Below are 27,709 nucleotides of genomic sequence, written 5' to 3' on the forward strand. Positions count from 1 at the left end.
CAATAATGCATTGCTGCACTGGTACATCAGATAAAGATAAAGATAAAATACTCTTTATTGCACACAAAAATAGAAACAGTATTACAAACATGAACAGAAAATAAATAGCACAATCGGCGGCCTTATTACTAAAAGTAATCTCTTCCAGACAACCAAATTGAAAGGAAATAGAAATAATGAAAAAGGGTAGCGTGTGAAAATAAGAGATATTTATAAACTACATTAATATAAAGTATAAACGATATGTAAATACCCACATATAATAATACATAAAACCTACATAGTTAATAATAAATATATACCTATATATCTTATAATAATACATAAATATTATTAAAAATAAATAAATAATTGCTGGTGCATTCTAATCAGGATATGATAAGTTTAAGTAGTGCTGTCTGAGCTTGTTTTCAGTTTCATACGTTGGACCTTGTCGAACTAACAAACTGTCAATGTTTGAATGAATGAACGGCGGTTAGTGAGGTTCAGAAGGAACAAAAGTACCTACTTATAGATTGATACTTATGAAACTGACTGTACCTGTAACAGAGGTTCCACCGACTTTTTCCCCGATAGTAGGTGACTACATAATTATTATGATACGGAGACTGATATTTTAAGTAACCTACTGAACATGAGCATAAATTAATTGAGAACACTATAAGTTACACAGGTACTTAACTACAATCTCGTTATAGCTAGTATGTAGATAATCTGTTAACAGTTAGGTATCAGTATCGCCATCGATCGTTGTCATCACCCTAGGGTCCCTAGAACATTCGCATATGGTATCAACTTAAGGTTACAAGTAAGTTCCTACTTACAAACTACTACAAAGGATAAAAAATCATAAGCATTTAGTGCTTGATCAGAGCGGTGGTGGCTCAGTCGGGTAAGCGCCCGCTTCTCAAACAAGAGATGTGGGTTCGAATCCCGGCGCTGACATGTACCAATGAGCTCTTTTAACTCAAGTACAATGTATACCATCGCTCTTACGGTGAAGGAAAACATCGTGATGAAACCTGCATATCTATATTTAGCGCATCTAGATAAATGTGAACCCACCAACCCGCAGTGGACCAGCGTGATGGGAAATGGTCCCTTATTTAGACCTTGGGCAATGGGCATATGCACAAAGGTTCCACTCGAGAAAGCCAGGTGCAGATACTTACACCCCCACAGAGAATAGAAAAAAGTGCTTGATCGATAGGTATGTACTAACTTAACTATATCTTCCTAACTAATAAACTAAAAGAGGCTCAAAGGGGGGGGGGGGGGAGGGGGTACGGAAAACCTCACGAAACATCACGAGGGGGAGGAGGGGTCTCCTTAGACATCACGTGTATTAATTTTTTGTCAAAAACCGTCAGTATTTCTGAGCCGAAATTTTGAACGGCGCAAAAATTTATTAATTGATAGTTAGCATAGGATTTAAAGGATTAAAATATCAAATTTTATTGCAAATACAACAAAAACACATAAATGTTTTTCAATTCAAAACGCAATTTTCGTTATATTTTTTCTAGTCAAAAATAGCCTTTACATAGACGGCCAAAAAAAATACACGTGATCCATGGGGGGGGAGGGGGGTGTGGTCCCAAACCTCACCAAATATCACCAGGGGTGAGGGGGGGGTCAAAAAATGAGAAAAACGACCTCACGTGATTAATGGACGGCCCCTAAGTCACAAATTAATTCGAAATTTAAAAACAAATTAAGAAGATAGAGTTCATGAAACATGTCAAAAATCATTCAAGTCATAATATAGCAAATATAGTCAATTTTCCAATAAAAGACAGCAAATAACATTAAAACCACGCGCGGAAATACAGGTCACAGCAATGGGAATCGATGCATGTGTCCTCGTCACTAAATTATCTAAGGCAGGTGGTGTCTCACAGGCTTCGGTCAGTGATAATGATAAGTGATAAGACAGCCAGTTGCCTCACACCGGTGGCGGCGGCCGCACCATGACGAGCCAGGAGTTCCCTGTGACCTTCGACGGTGTTCAATATGACCTGCAACGGTTTTTGCGGGACCACCCCGGGGGTGTTAACACGCTTAAGCATTACAAAGGGAAGTCGATAGTGAGTGCTATGCAGAAGTTCGAGCACAGTGCGAGTGCGTACCACATGCTGAGTGACTTCAGGGTGGACAGCAGTGTGCGTGGAGTGAGTGCGAATGGCAGGATCATCACGAGCGAGGAACAAGGGAGAGATGTTAAGGAGATCGCGTTTTTGGAAGAGCTTGAGGTACTTACTTAGACGGTTTATTTATTGTTAAGTAGGTATTTAAATAATTTTATTAGTATTTTTTTCGCTTGTTTAGGCGGTAAAATTAACTAAGTACATAGTAGCTAGTATAGTAGGTAGACTAGGTAGGGTGTATTTAACTAACTGTGACACAGTTAAGATAATTTCTATATTTTTGTTAAGTATATTTTAGAATATTAATCGTGAATCGTGATCGTGAGTTATAATTTCATATAAGTTTCATTTCTATATAAGTTAAGTAACTTACACAATACATTTCTTTATTCTTATTTTTTATTATATGTATAATATTAGGTTCATACAGGCAATATAGGCTCATTTTAATGAATTGCTCTATGGATACAGGCATATATTTATGTGATGTGGTTAAGTGTTAAATAAATCGAGGGTGCCATTTCTAACTCAACTAACTACCTACCTAGGTAGGTAAGTAACACAGTACATACACAGTAGAAGTAAGACATGGGTTAGTAATGAAGTAAGACATGGGTTAGTAATAATAAAAACCTAACAACCTAAACAATAGTAAAGCCTTGACATTGGAACCAATTTTGTCATTATTTCTTATGTTACTAACTTGTTTATGGCATACTTATTTACAATGTAGTTTACCTAAATTGATCAATAAAATATCAATTGCAGTAAGGATGATTCAGAAAAAGATGCAGTTTACTTAGGTTACTTTAACCACCACCCCCAGGTGCTTAAAATACCAACTAGGTTATTGATGATGAGCACTTGATCTCATCTCAATAGAGATGTATATAGTATACTTTACAGGATGTTTCAAAAGTGGATTACTAAGACGAAAGGGGTCAATCGCAACAACATTGTAGTTTTTTAACCTACTGCTGGGAAGGGTTTCTCTCGGGGTCTTACACCGATCACTGCCAATAGGCTCGTCATTTTGGTTTCTTTTACTGTTACTTACTTCATAAGCTTAGACAAGTTCATAAGCCATCGTCACATAATCCATTAAGGACCTACCTACCTATGTTAGTTAAATGTCGCCAAGAGCCAAATAGTTGCTGGTGCTCAACTAAGTAAGTAAAGATATCGACCTACCAATCTACAAAACTGCCATAAATCGAGCTGAGCCATTTAATGTAACTTGGCCATGTTTATGAATTTTGCCCTAGACACGAATCTCCAATTAATTTGAGTGCGACATATCCTATTCATTATACGCCTAAGATTTAAATAATTAATAAGGTAGTTAATACCTGGCTAATAGAAAACTTAACGGAGGTCGGCTTTAGGGTTCTGCACCTCAAAACGTAAAAACGAACCCTTGTAGGTTCAAATTACATAGGTAGTTAGAATTAGTGCATCATTATAGTCTAGGCCAGGCCAAGGAACATAATGTTATGAGAACCTATCTATTCTATTCTATTCTCTGTGGGGGTGTAAGTACCTGCACCTGGCTCTCTCGAATGGAACCTTTGTGCATATCCCCAAGGTCTAAACTGCCTTCCTAAGCTTGGACCATTTCCACACCACGCTGGTCCACTGCGGGTTGGTGGGTTCACATATCTAGATGTGCTAGATCTAGATATGCAGGTTTCCTCACGATGTTTTCCTTCACCGTAAGAGCGATGGTATACATTGTACTTAAGTTAAAAGAACTCATTGGTACATGTCAGCGCCGGGATCGAACCCGCATCTCTGGCGTGAGAAGCGGGCGCTTACCCGACTGAGCTACCACCGCTCCATACTCCTACCATCACCGAGAACCTATAATAGGCACACTGAACCGTGACATAAGTAACAATAAGTAACCCTTCACCCCAAACTCACACGCCACTCCATTCCAGGGCAAACTCGACTGGTCCAAGCCCATCCTGGGCCAGCTCCACCTGGTGGCCGCCCACTACGACCGCTGGGTGAACAGTGCCGTCTACCGCCCCTGTCGTCTCTTCGCCAGCCCGCTGCTGGAAGCGCTCACCTACACGCCCTGGTACCTCGTGCCGCTGGTGTGGGTGCCTGTCATACTTTACTTGGGGTGCACGGAGTTTGTAAAGCATGTTTTTAGTGAAGGTAAGTGTGTGGGTTTGCACCCGTGCATTATGGACCCTGACTGCTGTGCCAAAGGAAAGATATTTGAGAAGGTATATACCTACTTGTTTGCTCTCAGGTCTTGTATGTTGGATGTTTAGTGTTGTGTGTGTTGTTGCGTTGCCGTTGTCTCCTGCCAAGCGTGGAGATTATGGCAAATACCTACTAGTCTTGGAGGAGGCCCATAATGAAGAATATAGGGCAATAGTGCAACGAATAGGTAGGTATTACAGGATTATCTGTCTGTCTGACGGTCAATCCATATCGATTGGGTATGTAAATAATTAATTAATAAACCAGAACAGGCTAGAACACACTGACTTTACGTACCTAAGTATTAAAAATTTCGTGGTATTATTTATCTAGAAAATATTATTGTCCTATAAAGATGGTAAATATATAATTAATAAGGTACCTACTCATAGCAAGTTGAATAACACACCTTGAAGATATCGATTAGCCATCAAGTAAGTTAATGGACACTCTGCTATGCAATTAAATCTTCCACGTCCATTTTGCAATCAATACCAAACCCCGTAAATAAACTTACGTTACCTAACAATATTATTATGTAGGCAAGGTAGGGTGAATTTTTATCAGGGATTGAGTTGAATACTTAAGGGAAGAATAATGAACAGTTGAAATTGGGGATATGCGCAAAGGTTCCACTCGAGAGTGCCATGTGCAGGTACTTACTTCCTATAGAGCAGTGATGCACAGACCGCGGCCCGCCACGCCAGTCGAATACTGGTGGCCCGCCGACAGCATAAATAATACTCTCGTACATTAATTAGAATTATAAGAAAATGCCTGAAAAATTCAACAAAACTGCGATTAATTCCAGTTATGTAGAAAAGCTGGATATTTTGATTAAATTTTTCAGACAGATTTACAGAGTTTAAAAAAAGTGAAACCTCTGTTGGACATAACTATTCAGTAATACTTTCACGATTTTAATTGAAAATGCGCCAGAGTCAATGCAGTTAGAAATTATCGACATTCAAAACGACCAAAGGATTTACGCAACAAAGGAGACTTGATGATTTTGAGAGATAAACGCTCTGAAATTTGCCAGTTTATTTGATTCCACCTATGTTTCTTTTCGATATTAAATAATAATAAAACAAAAAATCGAAACCGCCTTGCCAACGAAAGTTTGGAAGCATTTTTACGTGTTGCTACCAGTAAATCTGAGCCAAATATAAAAAAAAAAGATTGTAAGCACTATGCAGTGCCACGCTTCAAATTAATAAATTATTTTTCATTATAATACATTATTATCAATTATTTATTGTCTTCAATTACCTATAGTTCCGACGGCCCGCCATCAGTTCATAATTTGCCCGAGTGGCCCCTAGTCTTAATAAGTCTGTGCATCCCTGCTATAGAGAATAGAATATAACAGTAGAAATCTAGAAATTAGGCAAGCCACGTAAATATCTCACCGTCTAGTAGCTCACCTACGACCAGCCAGTACCAGAGTTTATATGACCCGCCAAAGCTCTATCCACCGTAGGAATCTCCACGCCATCCCCTAACCAAATCTCCCTATTCGCAGACCCCACTCTCCGCATATCGCCGCTGCAATACCTGTGGCACGTGGCGCTGGGGGTGGCCATCTGGTCCGCCGTGGAGTACAGCCTGCACCGGTGGGTGTTCCACCTGGACCCGGGCCGCTCGGTGGCACTCATCAAGCTGCACTTCATCATACATGGACTGCATCATAAGGTCAGTGGTGTTTGCTTCGGCCTGTTTTGGGTATAGGTTTAACATTATCATAATAATATATAATTAGGTAAGTATGTATACTTACAGGCACAGTCCGAAAAAAAAACTAATTGTCGTGTCGACGTCGATTTCTTATCGTGGTGAAAAGATTGAGAGTCTAGGAATAGGTGATACGTCACTAGGACTTCAGTAGTCTCTATTCGTGCACCCCACTTATGTAAGTACCTATTGGGTTTCAATTCTAGTAAGTACTTAAATACAACAAAATGATACAAAACATGTTATGATTGCAGTTGTAATAGTTAACGTTTGCAAAATAACCGCCTTTTGGTAGGTAGAGTAAAATTATCAGAAAATTACTCACCTACCGAAAACGGGCAGGGATGGGCGATACGAAATGACGCATAGTAGATAAAATATATATCGACATCGACAAGCCATCAGCACACAAACTGATAAGTAACCGGTTCCTAGAATGTATTCCGGATGGTAAAACTTTGTGTTCATAGCTTACAGTTATCTAATTTTGTATGTTTCATTTTATTTTACTAAACGCAGTCATTGTGGCGTAGCTTCCTTCCGCAAGTAATACCGACCGTAAATAAATACTTACCTAACTATTTATAGTGTAGTGCAGGTACTTTTACTTATTCCTGAAGATGATGATTAATTGATGAATAATGTATGTAGGTTTCATTGAGAGTGCTTGTCTATACAATGAGCATTAAGTACATACGATGAAATTAGGAATTACTGAAGTAAGTACCTAAGTACCTACTAGAATAGAGTACCTATGGATAGAGTGCTAAATCGTAAAAGTCTTTGGGTTATAAAGATAGATATAGGTAGAGATCATGGTCTAAATTATTATAGCATGGGTAGGGACTTGAAATTGGAATGTTGTAACTTTTACCTACCTATTCCAAATAAATAGATAAGATTATAAATATTCTACTTACCAGCATTTTTATCCGATAAGCTTATAAAATAATATTTATGTAGAGTTCGATTCACTCTACTTGACCACTAATGGTGACACAAGGGAACACCCAAATATTCCGAAAAACTTTTTTCCGAATTTGATAACACCGAATATGTAATTTACGAAATATTGCAATACCGATTTTTTTAAATACCGAATTATAAAAATCACGAAAATTATAATTTCGAATATTATAATCACGAATATTTATTATTACGATTGTTAAATATACGAACGTTAAAAAATACGATTACTTTAATATACGAAAAATAAAATACCGATTTATTATAATCACGAAAAATTAAAATCCCGATCGGAAATATGATAATTCGTGATTTTGACAAAAAAACATAAACTTCTTTAAAACTTTAGAACCTAAACCAAAAAATTGGTGCGACGTCGAGCAAAGCGAGGAGGAGCGTGTTAGGTGCACAAAGATGTCTAAAAACAAAGCGGAACGTTTAACATACGGCTTAAAACACATATTGTTAAATAGAAAACTATTTGTTGTTAAGTTTCACAACAAATCAAAGCATACGCACTTTAAAAACCCTGGAACCTAAACCTAAAGATAGGTGCGACGACGAGCAAAGCGAGGAGGAGCGTGTTAGGTGCACATAGATATCGAAAAACAAAGCGGAGCGCAGCGAAGCGGAGCGGAGCGTTTCAAATATAGAGTAAACAAAGTTTGTCAAGTTTTGTTAAATAGTAAACTATTTGTAGTACTTGTTGTTAAGTTACAGAACAAATCAATACAATTGCTCGGATTTTTACGGTGTTTAATCTTAAAAAGCTTAGGACCTAAACCTAAACATAGGTGCGACGACGAGCAAAGCGAGGAGGAGCGTGTTAGGTGCACATAGATATCGAAAAACAAAGCGGAGCGTTTCATATAATATAGCTTATTTATTTTTGTTTGTATACGGAATATGCTGTTAATAAATACTGACTTTTTACTAAGAAACATTGCGGAATTTGTATTTTCGGAATACTAAAACTTCGGAATTCGGAATTTTAACAATTCGATATAATAAAAAATCGTACTTTTGAAACATCGAAATAATAATATTCGGAAAATTGACTTTCGTCATTTTCTGTTGTTTGAAATTTCGTTTATTATACTATTCGTGATTTTCGCTATTCGGAAACTTAAAATTCGGGATTGTGAATTATTCGGAACTATGAAATTCGTAATTATGAAAATCGTTATTTTCATATTCGTAAAAAAGTAATTCGGAATTCTGTAGTGTACCCGTGACACAATAATATTAAAAATAGCACGTCAGATATCAAGAAGCTGATGGTACCTACCTATGACAAAAATGCCTACCTAGTTTGGTCATACCTGGCTCATTCTTTTTGGCTATATTGAACCATAGGGAATCCCGCAGGTAATATTAGGGTAACGTAACGTACCTAGGGACATTTTCGACTACCCCAACTTTGAATGAAGCTATCGCAGCGTACAACTAAGATATTAATGTGAAATTTTCTTTATTCGGTAGGATATATAATCTATTATCACTAGTATTTGTGCTAAAGCTTTAGTGTGGCCACATTTTATTTAATTAAGATAAAAGTAAAAATGCTTGTTTTGTCCCAAGGTACGTTACACGTTTGTACCTTGGGACACTGTTTCCCATAGCTTTGTACTATGGAAAATGCAAACTTCTAAATAACGACTTATATCTCTGTTCTTATTGATTTACTGCATCTCTCTTCTGTCTAGTTTCACTCTGGCACTAATAAGAACAGAGATATAAGGCGTTATTTAGATGTTTGCATTTTCCATAGTACAAAGCCATAGGAAACAGTGTCCTAAGGTACAAATTTAATCGTGTCCCAAGGTACAAAAACGCCATATTTAACCAAAATTTAAAAATCTTTATTTTTAATTAATATGAAACTTTCAGATAATTGCCATGTCATAAAATTAAATAACTGAAAAGTTATACGTGACATCCATGTCTTTATTTTGAGCATGCCTCAATGAGATAAAGCAACACAAAAAACTATACAAAAGCTACTTTTGACTCCAAAAAACTTCATATTGTCTTCACCACACACTCGATGCTGGTATGATCACAAGACTCACTAGTTTTGCCAAGCGAGTAAAATACTATGCCTAGGGTAGAAATTTAATGTGTTTATTTAGCCGGTTTTTAAAATACAATCAATGTCCCAAGGTACAAGCGTCCCAAGGTACGTTACGTTACCCTATAAACGCTAAAGTTTATTCATGAGTACTTATGTTTATTACTCGTACAAAAAAATACGGCTAAATCAATTTGGCTTTGGAGAATAATATTTGGAATGTAGGAAGCTTGCAATATTTTTAACATATTGGCTACTTTTATTCCCTGCATTCCCACGGGAAACTCTTTAGAGGCGAAGCTGGCAACGGCTAGTGACACAATATGTATTTTCCAGGTTCCATTCGACGACTACCGGCAGGTGTTCCCGCCGGTGCCGGCGGCCGCGCTGGCCTACGGGTTCTACCTCTTCTTCAGCTGTATCTTCTCATACCCTCTGATCAAGATGACCGGCGGACTCATAGGTACGTAGTGACTACCACTTTTTATTCTTCACCGTGATAGCTTTTTTTACTACGGTTAAGGGCCCGTACAGGGTGACGTGCCGCGCCAATTTTGGGTTTTCAATGCTCTTCACACAGCACACGCAGTGACACGCACACATGTAAGTTTGCACAGTGGGTCGATAAACTTTTACTCGCCAACTTTATTGACAAATATGTTCAAGTACATTTTGGGTGATTTTAGGGTAAGTAAGTATAATTCTTACTTACACTGGTAGGCACCAGGAAAGAGTAGAAATTAATAGGGGTGCCACTTTACTCTATACTCGGAACCCGATTAGCTTTCTCAAACAAATGTGGTATTTACTTGTAGAAAGGTAACTAAAAGTATTAAAGTGTAGATAATAAGTTTCGGGCATCCTCCAGCCAACTGAACCCCGACGACAAAGCAAAGTAAATACTAGTGTTGCCACGAATAGTGAATTGGCCGAATACCGAATACCGAATATTCGGCGAGGCTGCCGGCCGAAGCGCCGAATATTCGGCCGCCGAATATTCGGCGCTACAACCTGTTTTTTTTGTTCCTGGAACTGCTTTGAAGAAGTCGCTACAGATTATATGAGAAATGCTAATTATTAGGAGGCAGAATGCTGTGGCAAACGAGTTGATTTTTTTCGCCTAGATCGGATGGCCTATCCTTACAAGTGGTGGTCAGCAAACAAAAAAAATACCCGAACCTTTTGAAATTTGCAAAAACTTATCTTTCTTCACCTGGAAGTAGCGTTTATAGTGAGAGGTTATTTTCTGAGGATGCTTAATATGAAAAGCGCAACCGTGGGCTACCAAAAAATGCTGAAATGCTCGTTTTTATCCAGTACAACTTAGTACTGATTAATTTTAAGTACCAAAATGTTGTGATTTGAAAATAAATACACAATTTTGATTAAAATAACAAGTCATTTTATACATGATTTACTATTCGGTATTCAATAGCCCGAATATTACGCACTATTCGGCCGAATACCGAATACTGAAAGAACTGGCCGAATAGGCCGAATACCGAATAGTTGCCGAATATTCGTGGCATCTCTAGTAAATACATAGTGTCGCAAAAGGGCTATACTAAGCCAAAAGGGGATGACTCAAGGGGTCATTCTGAACAACTTTTGTTCTACGAGATTTGCAAATTCGCGAAAAAAAATATTCGTTTTCCATGGTAAAAAGTCACATGTCCAACAAAGTTTCTATGAAAAAGGTTTTTTTTTGTTAATTTACAAAACTCGTAGAGCAAAAGTTCAGAATGACCCCCTGTCTTACTCCTTTTTACCCGACTGCCGAAGGAGGAGGGTAATGTTTTTTGATTGTATGTATGTATATATGTATGTTTGTCTGTTTCTTTGTTCCCTCCTGTAGCCTAAACGCCTTGATAGATTTTGATGTATGAGGTATTTTTAGAAGCGTATTGATGGCGCGATGGCTATAGGCTATGTGACGTTCCATTAAAATGTACATAGCGCCCTCTTGAGGACATAACGTGATGATCGAAAAAATAATAATTCAACTTTGCCGTGTAAGGTATCAAATGAATGGACTTGATTTTCACATTACAAAAATATGCATATTGAAGGTATTTAAATAACAACACCAAAATTATTGAAATAAAAAATGATCATGAACTACCTACCGACGTAAAATTTCATAAAATAAAAACAACTAAAAAGTTACAAATAAAAAAATACAATTATAAAAAACTAAAAACCTGACTGTACGCTAAAAACATGAAAACGAGTCCCAATGTTAATGGAAAGTATCGCAGGCGGGGACCAACTTGACCGCCACTCAAGCTCAAGCTCTTGCTGTCTATGTGTCGAAAAAATGTATCTTTATCTTCAAATCACGCCATCTATCGTTTGTTTTTTTTTGTGGCTACTGTCTATAGAAGAAATTCCGTCATTGACAATTTTACGTTACGAATTTATTTTTATTTATTTTATTTTTATTTTTACATTTTCGTGGAGAATCAACAGCATTTTGTTAATAAATAATTATTACTTATGAACACATAACAACTTGATGCCATTAACAGAATGAACTTAGTAAACCCAGTAAACCTAACACATCTAGAGGAAAAACAAAATCTCTTTCTCTCTCTCTGAAAAACATACTTAATAGCCCAAACTCGATGCTTTTAGCTATTAACATCTTTGAAATAAAATTGAGCCACCACCGTGTTACTGCCCTCATCAGATCCTCACGAGACCATACCCCAACCAGCACCAAGAGACTGTATTTTTGATCCCTAACCTAATGTTCGTGCGTATTGTCATCACTTAGATCCATTCGCTATATTCCTGCTCCTCATCAGACCTTTACGAGACTGTAATATCACGAGAATATTGCACACTATCTAATTTAATTTAATGTATTGAATATACTGGAAGAATTATGCTTCCTCAATTTCAAATCAAATATGTTGGTGTCATAAAAGTTGAAAAAGTGCAATGACAACCAATGTGCAGTGATTTTGTATCTGTACACGATAAGATCGCGAGCTGTCAGTGCTGCCTAAACCGACGTGACCCTTCTTTGGAGGCCAGCGGCCAACTGAGTCAAACGTCACTTGTGTTTATAGTGCCACAAACTTATCTGTTCCGGTGAGAGCGAACTAAATTGGTCCATACCTCATTACTTACTAATGAATTTCATATTGACATGACATAGATTATATGGACCAATTTAGTTCGCTCTCACCGGAACAGATAAGTTTGTGGCACTATATGATTTTATAACACAGAAAGCCGCCATAGATATTTGTATGAAGATTTGAGGGAAAAAAATTGCTCAAGTTTGGGATTAATTTACACAAAATAAGTGTGTGTTTATTAAAAAACAAGGTATTTAGCGCCTAGTCCAAGCCTTTAACTTTATAATATGATAAAAATCATATGAAAATTCTTAATAATTACGACACAGTTGTTACAATACGGGAGTGTGATTGACTGGTTTTTCTTGATATTCTGAAATTAATTTAGAGTTATCCATAATCATTTACTTAAATTCGAATGATTCAGCACCTAGCTAGACTCTTCAACTACCTGTGTGATTTTTTTCAAGGCTGTAGAGCATCATTTACTACATAATTCTATGACAATGCCAACCCTCGATTCCCTATTGCAGAGCCTTAATACTGATAATGATAATAGTGATGACCTAAAGTTAAGTAAGTTTTTTTTTAAATTTGATAATATGTAATGAGTTATTCTCATTTTACTGTTTAATTAAATGATATTTTTTTTTTAATAAAACGATAACCATACCATTACCCTCATAAATATTCATAGCATAAAAATGCAATATTTAAGTACTTCAGAAGATACGAGTAAGTATTAATATAGTTAGTAAACTGATCCAAATCATCAGACTAAACAAGTCCCCAATATTTGATCGATAGATAAGAAGATAACGATACAAACTTAGTGGGAGTGAGTGACAAAAAACGTGTTATTAATTTGCTACGCGCTGAAACATTATCTAGGTACACCTATAGTATACAATACACCCTAGTGTAACGTTGATGGCTTATTTTGATACTTATCTAAATATGCCTCTTAATCATTAGCCTAGTAGGTACCTACGTGAATCTTGTATGAGTTGCACTTCTTCAGTATTGTTTTCCTGGTTCTAAATAATGAAGATGAGTCAAAACCTCATGCTCAAATAGCTACTTATTATAATAAGCAAGGTAAAACGGGGTACAGTGGTTAAGTATAGTTTTGACTTTAGTATTTTTTTTTAATGCAAGAAAATACGGATAGTACCTAAGGATATAATATATAATATGTCTGGAAATACTGATAATTAAAAAAAAACTAGCACTAATGATCGTTTGTTTCTAATGTGTACCTACGTGATGACTGATGGTGTGTGAGACCAAATAGTGAGCGAGTTATTAAAGAATATACACTCTACCCCACTAACCACTGTACCCCCTCATCCCCTACTTACCTAATGTGTTTTCCAGGTTACCTGACCTACGATATGATCCACTGCTACGTGCACCGGGGGTCTCCGAAGGCTGGCAGCTACCTGTATTCCATGAAGCGATACCACTCGAATCATCACTTCGTAAATCATGACAAAGGTAAGAGAAAATTCTGGTTTCCCGATTCATCATTGTAGGTGCCTCGAATGATTTTTAAGGTAGCAAATCCAATATACTTAGTTTGATTGCGATATCAAGTTTTGTTAGGCCACCTGACGGTTACTGGAAATCAATAATGTAACCGGTGATTATGAATTGGCAGTTACCTTGATAACACATGTGAATATACATACACTAGGTACTTATTTATGTAAATCTAAATACACCTGTGTTAAAATGTATACTAAGCCAAAAGGAAGTAAAAAAATCCTTTTCCATAAAAACTTTGTGGGTCACGTGACTTTTTTACTAAGGGCGGATTCGGCCAACGTCGTGTAACTTTTTACTCACGAGTAAAGTACCAGTTACTCGCGAGTAAGCAGATTTTGCATTCTACCAAACCTGAAACCAAGATAACTAGCTTATCCCAAGAATAAAATGTTATACCGCCAAAATTGACCGTGTAACGAGCTTATCCGAGAGTAATGATGTTTGGACGAATCCACCCTAAGGGTGAATTCGTCCAAACATCACGTTACACGAGAATAACTATACCGGAATTAAAATTATACGCGAGTAAATATCTAGGATAAGTACATTTGCATTCTACCAAGTTATACCATGATTAAATTGAATGAACGAGGAACGAAACTGTAATGCAACTAAAATAAAAATAGCTGCGTTTCAAAGCATGCAATAGAAATGACATACCAACTTAGTTTGAATGGATTATAAAAGTATGAAATTGTTTATGTTTTAATATTTTATTCGCTGTTGTTATTCTGAGACTTTGCCTTTTAACGTACTTTTGTTTATGTTTTGACAGATGTGTTTATATGTCATTATGACGGTTTTCTAATCAGCTGATGTGCTGCCGCCATTACAAAATTACTCTCGGATAAGCTCGTTACACGGTCAATTTTGGCGGTATAACATTTTATTCTTGGGATAAGCTAGTTATCTTGGTTTCAGGTTTGGTAGAATGCAAAATCTGCTTACTCGCGAGTAACTGGTACTTTACTCGTGAGTAAAAAGTTACTCGACGTTGGTTGAATCCGCCCTAAGGAGAATGTTTTTTTGGCGAATTTATAAAACTCGTAGAACAAAAGTCAGCCAGCTTTGGTGTTGTATACACTTTTTGCAACACCCTGTATATTTCGAATTTTGGTCGTAGTAGAGCAACACTTGTCTTGAACTACCTACCACTTTTATTGTTTGTTTCAGCATTTGGGATCAGCAGCAAGGTGTGGGATTTGGTGTTCAGGACAATAGTTCAAGTGAGGAAGTTGAACTTTAACCTGCAATGGTGCCATGACATGACGTAAATGGTAGATAGTTACCGTTCCTGCAGTAATATAGGGGCACAACTCAAAAAAATAGAGACTTGGTGTTATTATGATAAACGGTGACAAACTCTATACCACACTAGAGCTTCGATCACAAAAAAACTCCAAAGCTTTTTATTCTACATATATTACTTCGGGTGCGTTGTGTTCTATTTACATACCTGCTATTGATTGTTAATTATTTATTAGTGTATGTGTAAAATAGTGAAATGTGAAGCATTTATTTTTGTAAGTACTAAGTAATTAAGTACCTAAGATAGTTTGTTACAAGAAACGAAAAGATTCTGTAAATATATATTTTGTACGTAGAACTCACACGTCTATTTATTTTTTATAATTCCTGAACTATTCGTAGCTATGCAGCTTCTTAACCTAGCTATAAGTATGGTAAATATTAAGTAAGTATAAATAACAAAGGAATTAAACTAACAAGAAACAAAAGCCTAATTATTATTTTTCTAAATAACTTTAAGGTATAGGCCCTATCGTCCGTCTGATTATGCAGGTGCAGTGGACATTCTATAGAAAATGCATTTTTGCATAAGAGAAGATGCGTAACAATGATATGTAATCTAATTTACCAATTACACTTGTCGTAAAAGATATCAACACAAAACATGCCCTATCCATGGATGTTTAACCAACATTACATGAAGAAACGTGCCGCTTTATGATTTAGCAACGATTAACCGTAAATAAGGTTTAACATTATTTACGTAGTTTTAATACAATTAATTACAATAATAGACGTCCTTTTAACCCACTGACAAAATCATTAACCAAATAAATATATTATTTTTTAATCCGTTTAATTGTGCAACCAGCCAGTGCGTGCGACAATGCTAAAAAAATAGTAATAGATTTTTAAAAATAAAGTTTTTTTCGAATTAAATATTGGTTGCCGGTAATAAAATGAGTTCGGGAATAACTTTGTGCAGTGTTTTGGCTGTAGCTGTAGTGTTGGGGGGTGTCAGTGGATGTCTTTCAGGATGGGGAGCCTTCACTGAAAGCTTGCTCACTGATGTCTGTCCAGCATTGACGTCCAAGATAAGTGGACTCGTCAAGGGTCATTCTATTGGTAAGTGTAATTCCCTAGTAGGTTCAATTATTTAACAATTATTATCCTGAAAAAATAAACTTAGAACATGCACATAATTGGAATGGCTGTAATGATAGGTTTTAAGTTATTAAATAAATAAATAATGGAGGCGACTGACAGAATTTTAAGATTTGAGCAAGTTTAAACGTCAAATTCGCCGTGCTGTGCCTCCTCCGTTGGAATCGCGTTTCGTCTGCAACCATTGTGGCAAAAAATGTCGTGCTGCTATTGGACTATACAGCCATCAACGACGGTGCGGCCGTCGTAGCTCATAACCCACGAGCGCTGCAACAAACATCTGCTGTGATGCTGTGGCCAATGATGATGATGAAAAGTCAAATATTCGGCACGAGAGTATAACGAGCTCAGCAGCTCAATAGTCTCAATACAGATAGGTAATATTATTCAGCTCGAACAAATATCCATGCGCTAACATCGATCAAAAATTTTAGGTTTATCGCCTTTTTGTAAACGCGAAAAGAAACGAACCCCAAAACACCCCCTATATCTTCCAGAAACCCTCGGCCCAATAACCTCGTTAATTTTTCGCAAACTAAAAAACAAACGAACCGCAAACCCATCCCCTAAATCTTCCAGAAACCCCCGGCCCAATAACCCCGGACATCGTAAGCGAGAGTCTCAAATGCGGCCGGGAACTAGCCAAGGCGTCCAAGCGTCGCGGCGCACAACTCATCCGGAACGGGGTCAACCTGGCCGGCTGCTCGCCCGCGCTGCTTCACTTCTTCTCCACCAAGCTGCCCGCTGACGTCAAGTCTGTGGCGGAGAAGTCGCACGAGATACTCACGGCTACCAAGATCATGCAGATGCGGTTGTGTGGCGAGTGAGTACGATGCACTTGAATGACATGTGTGCGAGATTTCCTCAACAATACCTAAACTTACTGTTGTATGTAATGTAGAGTTATGTATAACCTCCATAATAAAAAAGGCACGTGATCAAAGTTTCTATGCTAGAAGAAATTTCTATGTTTCCTTTTCGGCTTAATATACATACAACACCCTGAAGAGAACACGATTGTTCCTTGCACCAAACACGTATCAATCCCTACACCCTTTCCCCAGCGCGGAGTGCACTCCAAACACCTTCCTGTCGTTCCTCGAGCACCAGGTGATCCGGCTCAACGACATCTCGTACTGCAAGCCCTACTCCATCACCTGCAAGAAGTCCGCCAAGTTCCGGACTATTGATGGCAGTTGCAACAACTTGAAGCATCCCGCTTGGGGCCGGAGCATTGCGCCGTTTACAAGGATTGCGAAGCCGAAGTATGCTGACGGTAAGTATGGCAAAGGCTATGTACAGATGATGTAAAGTTAGGATCTTCTCTAAAACATTTCTTAGTAACATTTGGAACAAATAGTAGCTGCGATGTGGATTCACCTTAAGGACTCTTAGCTTATACGTATGTATACGTTGACCCTGATATGTTTCTGAGAGAAAAGTATGAAAGCCCGACGAAGTATGTAGGGTTCAATTGCAATGCAATGTTTAGCTACTTGGAGGTATGCGGATAAGCATGCGTACTTTTTTATCATGGAGTCGTATATTCATATATATCAGTCGAATCTTTATGAGATAACTACAAGATAACTGACAATAAAATTGATGTGTGCCAGGGCTTAACCTAAATATGAGTGTACCTACATAAATCTTAAAAAAACATTATTATTGACACTAGGGAGTCAAAACCAAAACCAAGAATAGGCCATTTCGTTTGTTAGAACAGTGGCATACAATAATACCATACTCACCTACCTACTAGATAAGCCAAAGTGGGAAAAAGCGTTACCGAAATTCTACAGAATTTGATATCATATCAGTTTATCAAACAGATCATAGATAAATGGTTCTACCATATCTGCAACGTGAAGCTATGTAAGTAAATCGAATATTATAAAAACAAACTAACTAGTTAGGTACTTATGCTTATTTTTATGAAATCATTCACAAAGTCACGGTGTTACTGTTGGGATGCTAATGCTACTCATCATGGCTGTGTAATCTGAGCCACAAATATACAGAGACAACCAATCAACAAACTCGAATATGGTCAGAACCTCCTCTTTGGAGGATAACATCTAACCCCTATTTTTCCTCACTGTCTATCGCACTACCTATCACTTTCTCCACAACGCCCAAGGTTAACAAGGAACGCTATTCGCATTAAGTTGCGTATGTACATACTTATTATGTGCAATAAAGAATTTAATAATAATGACAGGAATATTCGCGATGCCGGTGGCGCGCAGCGGGCGGGCGCTGCCCAACGCTCGCGTGCTGTCCACGCGGCTGTTCCAAGATGCGCAGATGAACAGCCGAGTGCTGTCGCACCTCAACACGCAGTGGGGGCAGTTCGTCACGCACGACATGGTCTTCCAGGTCATGGAGAGCACAGGTGAGCAAGTCATATGAGGATAATTATGCATACATAATACAGAATGTTGCAAAAAAGGTATACTAAGCCGAAACCTACGTGTGCAGCATGTTATATCTAAGCCCGGAAATGTACCTAATCAGAGTATCAACATTCTCGAAAAAAAATCATTTTCCCTAGCAACTTTGTTGGTCACGTGGCTTTTTACTATGAAGATTTGAATTGATCGAATTTTGATATTCTGATTTCATTTTCGGGTTAAGATATAATCAAAGGATATGATATAACATGCTGCACTCGTAGGCTTCGGCTTAGTACCTATATCTTTCTGCAGCACCCTGTATATGCTAACGGCTGTAACCCATCAAGGGATAGTCAGAAGTGACTTCCCAAGCTAGTCATCCGCTTTATGAGGGTACACAGAGTCCGCATTGTTCTACTGGTTTTATCTACTTTTGATTATTTGTCATGAAATTAGGCTTACATAACTTACTTAGGTATTCCTTTACTATTGCCATAGTCTATTGCTCACCTTACAGTAGACGACAAGATGTCTGGGCTAGATAACTTAACATTTAGTAACACAGAAAACGTGTAAGTATCTGACCTTATTATTGTCAATCTCTATCGTGCGAGGCGACATGCTGACATGCATGTTATCACAATCGAAATGTGGACTAATATTTATCTTTATTATTATTGTTTTATTAATTACTTAATAAGGCAGTGATAATGATTCATAAGACATTGTTATTCATACGTAACTGAATTGAAAATATGAATCATTGTATCACTTGCACGTAGTTAATAATATCTCTTAATTCTCTCTAAATTCGCCCTTCAGCCCACTGAACCAACGACCTTAGACACATAAAGAAACGTCACGGACCACCCAAAAAGAGCTAGTCTAGGGTTTGCCACCGTGGGGAAAAGTTTATCCAGACAGATAAGCATCAGTCGCTGACTGCCCCGACCTGGTCGGATGATGACGCTGATAAAATTCCAGACGAAGGCGGCATCAACTGCTGCGCGGGCAACGGGAACGACATGCTGCCGCCCGAGTGGGAGAACGACAAGTGCATCCCGATCCGGATCCCGGACAACGACGCCTTCTACTCGTACCAGGGCGTCAAGTGCATGAACTTCGTGCGCAGCGTCACCGCGCCACGCGAGGACTGCAGCTTGGGGCATGCTGAACAGGTGAGTGTGGTTGTTAGGACTGTCCCGGTAGTGTCGAGTGATGGTAGAAGTATCGATCTTACTCGCTTTACCACTTTCGATGGTTTGGTGAAACCATAATTTTTAGGGTTTGCAAGTTTGGTCATAGTCGAAGATGAAGAACCGGATGAGATAGGACTGGATGAGATTTATAAGAATGCTGTAGGTACCTAATAGATTTATCTCACTTTCGGAGACTTGTGGACATGCTAACATGTTAAGGTATGTCTCCGGATGTGGAGCGCGTACGTAGGAAATTAGGAATCGTATGAACGTAGACATAGATCGAATTCAACAACGAATGCCACCAACTACCTACTTCTTACAATAATAACGGCGTTTCGCTTAAAATAATTCCATCACTTCCAGATGAACACAGTGACGAGTTTCCTGGACGGGTCTCCCATCTACGGCTCGGACCCCAAGCTGGCCAAGAAGCTCCGCGCCAAGACTGGGGGCAGGCTGCGGACGGAGTCGCGACCCAAGTGCACTAAGGGCTTCCTGCCCATGGTCGAGGACAAGTCGTCAGTTTGCGTGCTGAGGAACTCGTCGGATCCTTGCTATTTAGCCGGTAAGGAAGGTTCCAATACTCTACAGTTCCAATAATATTATTATTTTTCTTCTAAGGGCCTCTCTGCCACGTCACTTTAGCGTTCGGATATAACTCAAGGTACTTATATTCACTTACACCACTTCAGAAGCATTCCTTACATATATTTATTTCATAAATGTGACTCTCTATTCTATTCTATTCTATTCTCTGTGGGGGTGTAAGTACCTGCACCTGGCTCTCTCGAATGGAACCTTTGTGCATATCCCCAAGGTCTAAACTGCCTTCCTAAGCTTGGACCATTTCCCACCACGCTGGTCCACTGCGGGTTGGTGGGTTCACATATCTAGATGTGCTAGATCTAGATATGCAGGTTTCCTCACGATGTTTTCCTTCACCGTAAGAGCGATGGTATACATTGTACTTAAGTTAAAAGAACTCATTGGTACATGTCAGCGCCGGGATTCGAACCCGCATCTCTTGATTGAGAAGCGGGCGCTCACCCGACTGAGCTACCACCGCTCCAAATGTGACTCTCAATATAGTTATGTTTATCTACGTAGAGGCAGGTGCCGTGCAGTCAAGACAGGCGATAAAGTGCCCAGTAACGGGTCGGGTTCACTTTTTTTTTCTGTAGGTAAACGTGTAGTAACGTGCTCGAAAAGCAACCGAGAAACTGCTTTTCACCAATCACATTGTTTTGTCTCCAGGTGACGGTCGCATAAACCAGACCCCCACCCTAGCGATGTTACACACACTCATGCTGCGCGAACACAACCGCGTGGCAGACATCCTGGCGTCGCTCAATCCGCAGTGGTCCGACGAGCGACTCTACCAGGAGGCCAGGAAGATCGTGGTGGCCGAGATACAGCATATCACTTACCAGGAGTATCTGCCACTGAACTTTGGTAAGTACTATTTTGGGTCCAATATCCAATAGCCGGATCTCCACCAGACGATCCAACGCGATCCGATCGCCCGATCCAAGAAGTTTAGTATGTAAAATTCCATGGATCGCGCGATCGGATCGCGTTGGATCGTCTGGTGGGGATCCGGCTAAAGACGAATGGGGAAAGAGGATTTTGGATCCAATTGGTTTATAGTGAAAGTGGAGCCGTTAGTCGCCAGGAAATGCATGGATAGTGCCGTCATCTCTCTAATCTCCGAAGGGTAGTCAGAGGAGACTGGCATGTGGCTAGTTTGTAGATACAAAAAGCTAATATTTACAGTACCTTACCTCAATTTTCGCAAAATCTATTAAGGCTTATGAGCAAATCCACAACTTCAGACGCAATCCCTGTACCCAAACATTCCTTCTCCTCTTTCCAGGCGAGAACTACTTCCGCTACTACCGCATATCTCCCGTGTCGCTGTACAACCGGGACTACAGTGACGACGTGAACCCCGGCATCGTCAACGCGTTCGGGGCGGCCGCGTTCAGGTACCTGCACACCATGGTGCCCGCCTCCATCGCCACCTGCCCCAGCGGTTACCAGGCCGTCTACCAGCATAGGTGAGACGTTGATAAACCGGAAATTTGATTAAGTTCGATACTTTTATTAGCTTTACGAAGTTTAAAACGGGGTGGATTGGTGATTATGATGAAAATTTGCGCAAATTTTTTTAGCTATTTTTTTTTTACAAACAATTTAGTGTTCTTAGCGGTAGCTACATGAGTAAGGTGCAGGTGGGTAATGCCGAATTTCGGGTAATTCCGATTTTTGCCGATTTCTTCCAAACGCAGCCATACTTTGAACTGTGGAACCATTCACCTTAATGGCAACTTAATCTTCTACCTTGCTTGGGTTGACTCAGGGCGCTAGGACCGACCGTGCGTGTTAAAACGTAAAATTAGTAAAAAAGTGCAAATTTCCGCATTTTTGAATCTTCGGAATTACCCGCAAATTCGTAATTAAGAAATAAATTAAGTTATTTAACTGATTGTTTTTTCATCCAAAAGATTGTCGTTTATGTTCACTACGTTCGGAGTTTAAAAACTCTAGCTCTCATTTTTGTATTTTCCGTAATTAGGGTAATTCCGAATTTCGGAACATTTTATTATGAAATTCTGTGGATCGGGTAATTCCAAATTAGAAATATCATATAAATTTGTATAAGTACTTCTGGGCAGTTCAAGTCAATATTTTCGAAATAAGTTTTTGCGAGGTTATAGCTAATCGAAGAATACATATGGTCCTTTAGCTTAAATTACCTAAAACTCATTTTAAATGCCATTCGGAATAAGCCGCATTCATTTGGAATTACCCTCGTGCAAAGAAAAAAATATCAGCTTTTGAAACTAAAATATTCACGAATTCTGTGGGTATTTAGATAAGACTGTTAAACAGAGTTTTAGGTAGTATATTCAAGTATACAAAGCGTCCTTACACGAATCAAAATAACCCGACCAGTCCTCATAAATTGTCAAAATACGAACATGTATCCAACTCACCCAAAAACCTTTCGGGATAACACACCTGCACCTTACAATACTTATAATTTTCACGGTGGTTTTTAACTTTGGCTTAGAAATCCTTACTATCCTTACTAATCCTAACTAATATTATAAACTACTTTAGTTACTCTTTCACTTAGAGGACGTTAATGCATGGCTGTGATAGGTACTTTGCTCTGCTTATATTATAATAATAATTATTATTAAACTTATGAGTATTGTATACCAACCAGTTTTAAGTCTTTTTTTGAAAAGATGGCTCAGCAGTTTCTTGCCTCCGTTCTTCTCCTTAGATAGAAAGAGCCCCCCTTATCCGAACGGAGAGTAGTTTGTAAAAAATGACGTTCATCAGAAATTTTTATAGTTTTACGATGAATAAAAATATTTGACTTTGACTTTGACGCCAAAACTACTGAACGGATTTGAATGAAATTTGGTATACATGTGGTCTAGACCCTGAGAAAGAACATAGGCTACTTTTTATCCCGGAATTCCCACGGGAAAACTTTTTAAGACGAAGTGAAGCTCGCGGTAACAGCTAGTGATGAATAAAGAATCGGTTTTTAATAACGGTATATAATAAAACAGAACGATTCTGAGTAAGGTAGGTAATTAAATAAAGATTTCGATAATAGAAGCTACATTGAAACCCAACCACAAATTCCTTATCAGAAACCGGGCTTACCAGCTAGGTATCAATGAGAATTTTAATTACATAGCTAATGATTCCAACCTCCGCTAGGAGACAGCACTTGAAGAAGAAGCCAATGATGATGATTATATTATTTTATAATATCAATTTACTTTCCAGACTAAGCGACCACTACATGAACCCTATACTTCTGGAACAAAGTCCAGAGTCGTTTGACGACATCGTCCGTGGAATCCTGGCTCACAGTTCGGGCGAATCTGACCCCTATGTCACAGGCGAAGTGACTAATTTCCTATTCAAGTGCTCCAGCGCTTGGGGCCTGGATCTGATCGCTATGGATATTCAGAGGGGCAGGGACCATGGACTTGCCTCGTACAATGATTATAGGTATTAGTATTTTTAATTAATAGAACATAATATTAGATTTAGTACTTATTAAACTACCGGATGGCATAGAGAATATTAACGCTGACAGTGGTGACGACAGACACGGGTTCGATTCCCGGCCGTGATAGAGGTGTATCATGTAATGCTTAAATACCACCAAAATATGGCAATAAGAACACCCTTATAACATTGGAATAAAGGTTTCCAACAGACCAAAAGAAGTGGGTTTATCAGTGCAAACATTTCAGTACAAGGTGTGAGAGTTTATTTTTTTTTCCCGGATAATGAACTTACTCGATATTGAATTTCAGAGAAATCTGCGGCCTCACACGAGCGAGGACCTTCCAGGACCTAGCGAGGGAAATACCGCAAGATGTGAGTCACTAATTTTATTTAAAATACTATAAAACTTTAAGAATCGATGTGTGAAGTGAAGCGGCGGCAAGGGTGGACTCTTCAGGGAATAATTTTAGCAGTTTAGCAGATAGCGCTGCTTCATCATCTCACTCTTATCTCACGCTAATGTGTCGATGGTGGTACGGCAGATTAAATACAAGTCTTTAGCAAAGAATCTTTGCTATTTGCTATTTTTCCTGACCACCAAACTAGCAGCAAAGCTCAAACTAAATAACGAATCCCCAAATCATCCGCAGAGAATCAACGCCCTCCAACAACTGTACGAGTGCGTGGACGACATCGACCTGTTCGTGGGAGGTTCCATGGAGAGAGACGTGGACGGCTCCATACTGGGACACACATTCCAGTGCATCGTGGCCGAACAGTTCTACCGGACGCGGGTGGGAGACCGCTTCTTTTACGATAATGGCGAGATGGCGCACTCTTTCACGCCTGGTGAGTTGGTTGTTATTTTTGGAAATGCGTACCGAGGTGTATTATTATGTGATTTAAACGAACATCCATAGAATGTAATGGCTGTTGTGCTTCTTGCGTGTTGTTGAGAAACACTAGAGCTGGACCAGAGTTTGTCGCCAAGGTGAGAGGAATAGCCGGTCAGATTAGTTTTAAATCGTTGACTACCCAGGGCAAAGATATAGAAAAAGTCAGAATGTTGACCACTCTGTTCGTGGGATGGGAGGTTCTATGGAGAGAGATGTAGACGGCTCCATACTGGGACACACGTTCCAGTGCATCGTGGCCGAACAGTTCTACCGGACGCGGGTGGGAGACCGCTTCTTCTATGATAACGGCGAGATGGCGCACTCTTTTACGCCTGGTGAGTGGGTTATGGAACTTATGGATAAATGTAGGTTGTTGTTCTGAAGAGATATTATATCGGGTAAATTGAGTTGGAAATATGTAGGTACGTTGTATAATACGGTTATCATGATTCTGGACTCATTTTTATTCTTTATAAACGAACTTAATAGGCCGATTCTATATAGAGATAATCTGCTAGCTATTCTTCTTCTTGAGTGTCGGTGACAACCACTAGCCGATCAGATTAGGTGTCAGTCGCTGAATGCCAAGGATAAAAGTTTTTCGGAATATTCCGAATGTTTACTGTGTACGCGTTAACTTGCAGAAGAAAGAACTAAATTAAATACCTAACTAACTATATTATTTATACGTCTTCCGCAGACCAACTGAAGGAGATAAAGAAAGCGTCGATGGCGCGGCTAATCTGCGACAACACCGACGGGGTGCAGTTCATACAGCGCAAGGCGTTCGAGATGGAGTCTGCGTACAACCCCAAGTGTCGGTGCGACGACTACTCCGCCATCCCGTATGTCGACCTGACGCCGTGGAAGAAGAGCATATTCGACTTGTCCGATTAGTTTTGGACTTTAGCTTGTTAGTCATAACTTCATAAGGTTTAGTTTGGGAGATGATTTATGTAGGGAACTATATTTCTTGCCAGCAAAGTTTATTTTTGTCATCAACTTGTATCAGCAAATTAATAGATCAACCGCAACAATATATTTTTGTCCTCAAATAAATAAAAAGTGTCCTCTGGTATGAATCAGCAAATAATATCAATACAAAAATCTAAAATAATAGATGGATTGCCAAAAAATTTGAGTTCATTACATAAATAAAAACTTTGTATGCAGAATATTATTTTTGCTCCTCAAATTATAACTGCGCCCGCAGAATAGTAGATTTGCCAGCAAATATATTGACTCTAGGTCGCATGTTGCGATTTCTTTTTAATTCATATTTTATCAGCATTGCAGTAGTTACATTATGATTGGTCCAGTTATTAAAACATTATAATTCGTTAGCAATTTAATACATGAGTTTACAAATTAGCGGACACGGTGCTATGGAGAGAGCTATGCTTGGAGTTTCTCTGATGGATCGTATCAGAAATGAGATTATCCGTCAGAGGACCAAGGTTACCGACATACTTAGCTGTCAAAATATGCAAGCTGAAGAGGCAGTGGGCTGGTCATATCTGCCGAAGAACCGATAACCGTTGGGGTAGACGAGTTCTCGAGTCGAGACCACGAACAGGCAAACGGAGCGTGGGACGCCCTCCTGCCCGCTGGACTGACGATCTTAGGCGGATAGCCGGTAGTGGTTGGATGAGGAAGGCAGAGGACCGAATGTTGTGGCACTCCTTGGGAGCGGATCTATCTCCACCAGTGGATGATTATTGGCTGATGATGATGATGATGTAAAGAGGAAGTTTAAGTTTTAATTACAATAAGATTGCTTTTGATTAGAAGAAGATTAAGGTTTAAGTTATAATTAGAAGAAGGTTGTTTATGTTGTTTTTAATTAAGAATATTGATGATTTAAACTTAATTTTTTGTTTCATTTAAATATTAAACATAACATCGAGTTATGTGGACATACCTATTAAAATATATACATAAATGTTAACTTGCCACTTGATCATAAATCCCGGCAATTTTAAGTGATTAATTGTTGAATTGATTTAAAATTGTTTGCGGGCAAAAATTTGCTGGCAAATCTACTATTTTGCCTTCAAACCTATTATTTAGCAAATTCAAAACGGATTTAATTGGCGATCGTTTAAATGACACCCATTTATGTATAATTAAGGTTGTTATTGGGGTTTTTTGGCGGAAAGTGCTAGCCTCTGGCGAGCGCTAAATAAGTTTAGTTTGTCATTTGTAAATCGGATCATCTTATTGTATTTAGGTATTAAAAGATGTTCTTTGTTTTGTAGGTATAAAATATTTTATTGCATTGTAAATAATAACTTAGGTTACAAAAGGTTAAATACTTATACAAATGTTATTATTGAATTGTAAAAATCTTGTATAAATTGATATACTTAAGGTATTTGAATGATTTATTTTAAGAATATAAATACAAAATATATCCGTATCATTACCCTGTTTTATGTTCATCACTCTTTGCCTTCTTTAAATCAACGCGGGAAAGTCCCTTGCACAAATATAAATGCACAAGTTTTTCAGCTTAGATTAGCTCCTTTCAATGGACAACATTTCATTTTCTTTACCCTATATTTTTATTAGTTATTCGGAAAGTTTATTAAAAATTAGAGGACCCGTATTTTTTTATTTTGAAAATACATTAATTTTTGCATGTTATTTTTAACTTTAAAGTTAATTATTTTAAAACCGGAAGTGACATCCCATATTAGACTCAATTTTTATTTTTGTCTTTTCCCTTAGTCTCGAAAAAAAACATAAATGACACTGACAAGTGACATTTAAACTTTGTTTACATGCCAACCAACAAATGGGTCATTTTCAAATGACATCGATATTTTTGATGATACGTCAAGTACTTATCATGTAAAAAAATAAGCAGAAGCATTTTTCAGAAGCATTTTTTCAGCTGTGTAGGCGGTGGCATGCTCTGGGACATATTATATAGAGGTCATCTTTTAATACATACTAACCATTTTCTATGACAAATAAAAAAAATAGTCAGAAAG

General features: G+C 38.4%; 2 protein-coding genes across 2 annotated transcripts; both read left to right on the forward strand.

The window, feature by feature from the left end:
* The first annotated feature begins 1,925 nt into the window (after positions 1 to 1,925).
* LOC105390474 (fatty acid 2-hydroxylase) lies at positions 1,926 to 15,372 on the forward strand. Its single transcript, XM_011561783.3, has 6 exons — positions 1,926 to 2,252; positions 4,088 to 4,310; positions 5,887 to 6,056; positions 9,469 to 9,595; positions 13,596 to 13,715; positions 14,940 to 15,372. Exons 1-6 carry the CDS (start codon positions 1,971 to 1,973, stop codon positions 15,038 to 15,040), a joined length of 1,023 nt encoding a protein of 340 aa, XP_011560085.3. The 5' UTR covers positions 1,926 to 1,970; the 3' UTR covers positions 15,041 to 15,372.
* Positions 15,373 to 15,557: 185 nt separating this feature from the next.
* LOC105390475 (peroxidase) lies at positions 15,558 to 27,135 on the forward strand. Its single transcript, XM_048621919.1, has 13 exons — positions 15,558 to 16,139; positions 16,758 to 17,001; positions 17,243 to 17,454; positions 18,400 to 18,573; positions 19,559 to 19,752; positions 20,140 to 20,341; positions 21,031 to 21,228; positions 21,650 to 21,833; positions 23,587 to 23,814; positions 24,126 to 24,189; positions 24,468 to 24,666; positions 25,414 to 25,669; positions 26,834 to 27,135. The coding sequence occupies exons 1-12, from the start codon at positions 15,974 to 15,976 to the stop codon at positions 25,608 to 25,610; spliced, it is 2,262 nt and encodes a 753-aa protein (XP_048477876.1). The 5' UTR covers positions 15,558 to 15,973; the 3' UTR covers positions 25,611 to 25,669; positions 26,834 to 27,135.
* The last annotated feature ends 574 nt before the right edge of the window (positions 27,136 to 27,709 follow it).

Source organism: Plutella xylostella, chromosome 6 (genome assembly GCF_932276165.1).
Source record: "Plutella xylostella chromosome 6, ilPluXylo3.1, whole genome shotgun sequence".
Lineage (NCBI taxonomy): Eukaryota > Metazoa > Arthropoda > Insecta > Lepidoptera > Plutellidae > Plutella > Plutella xylostella.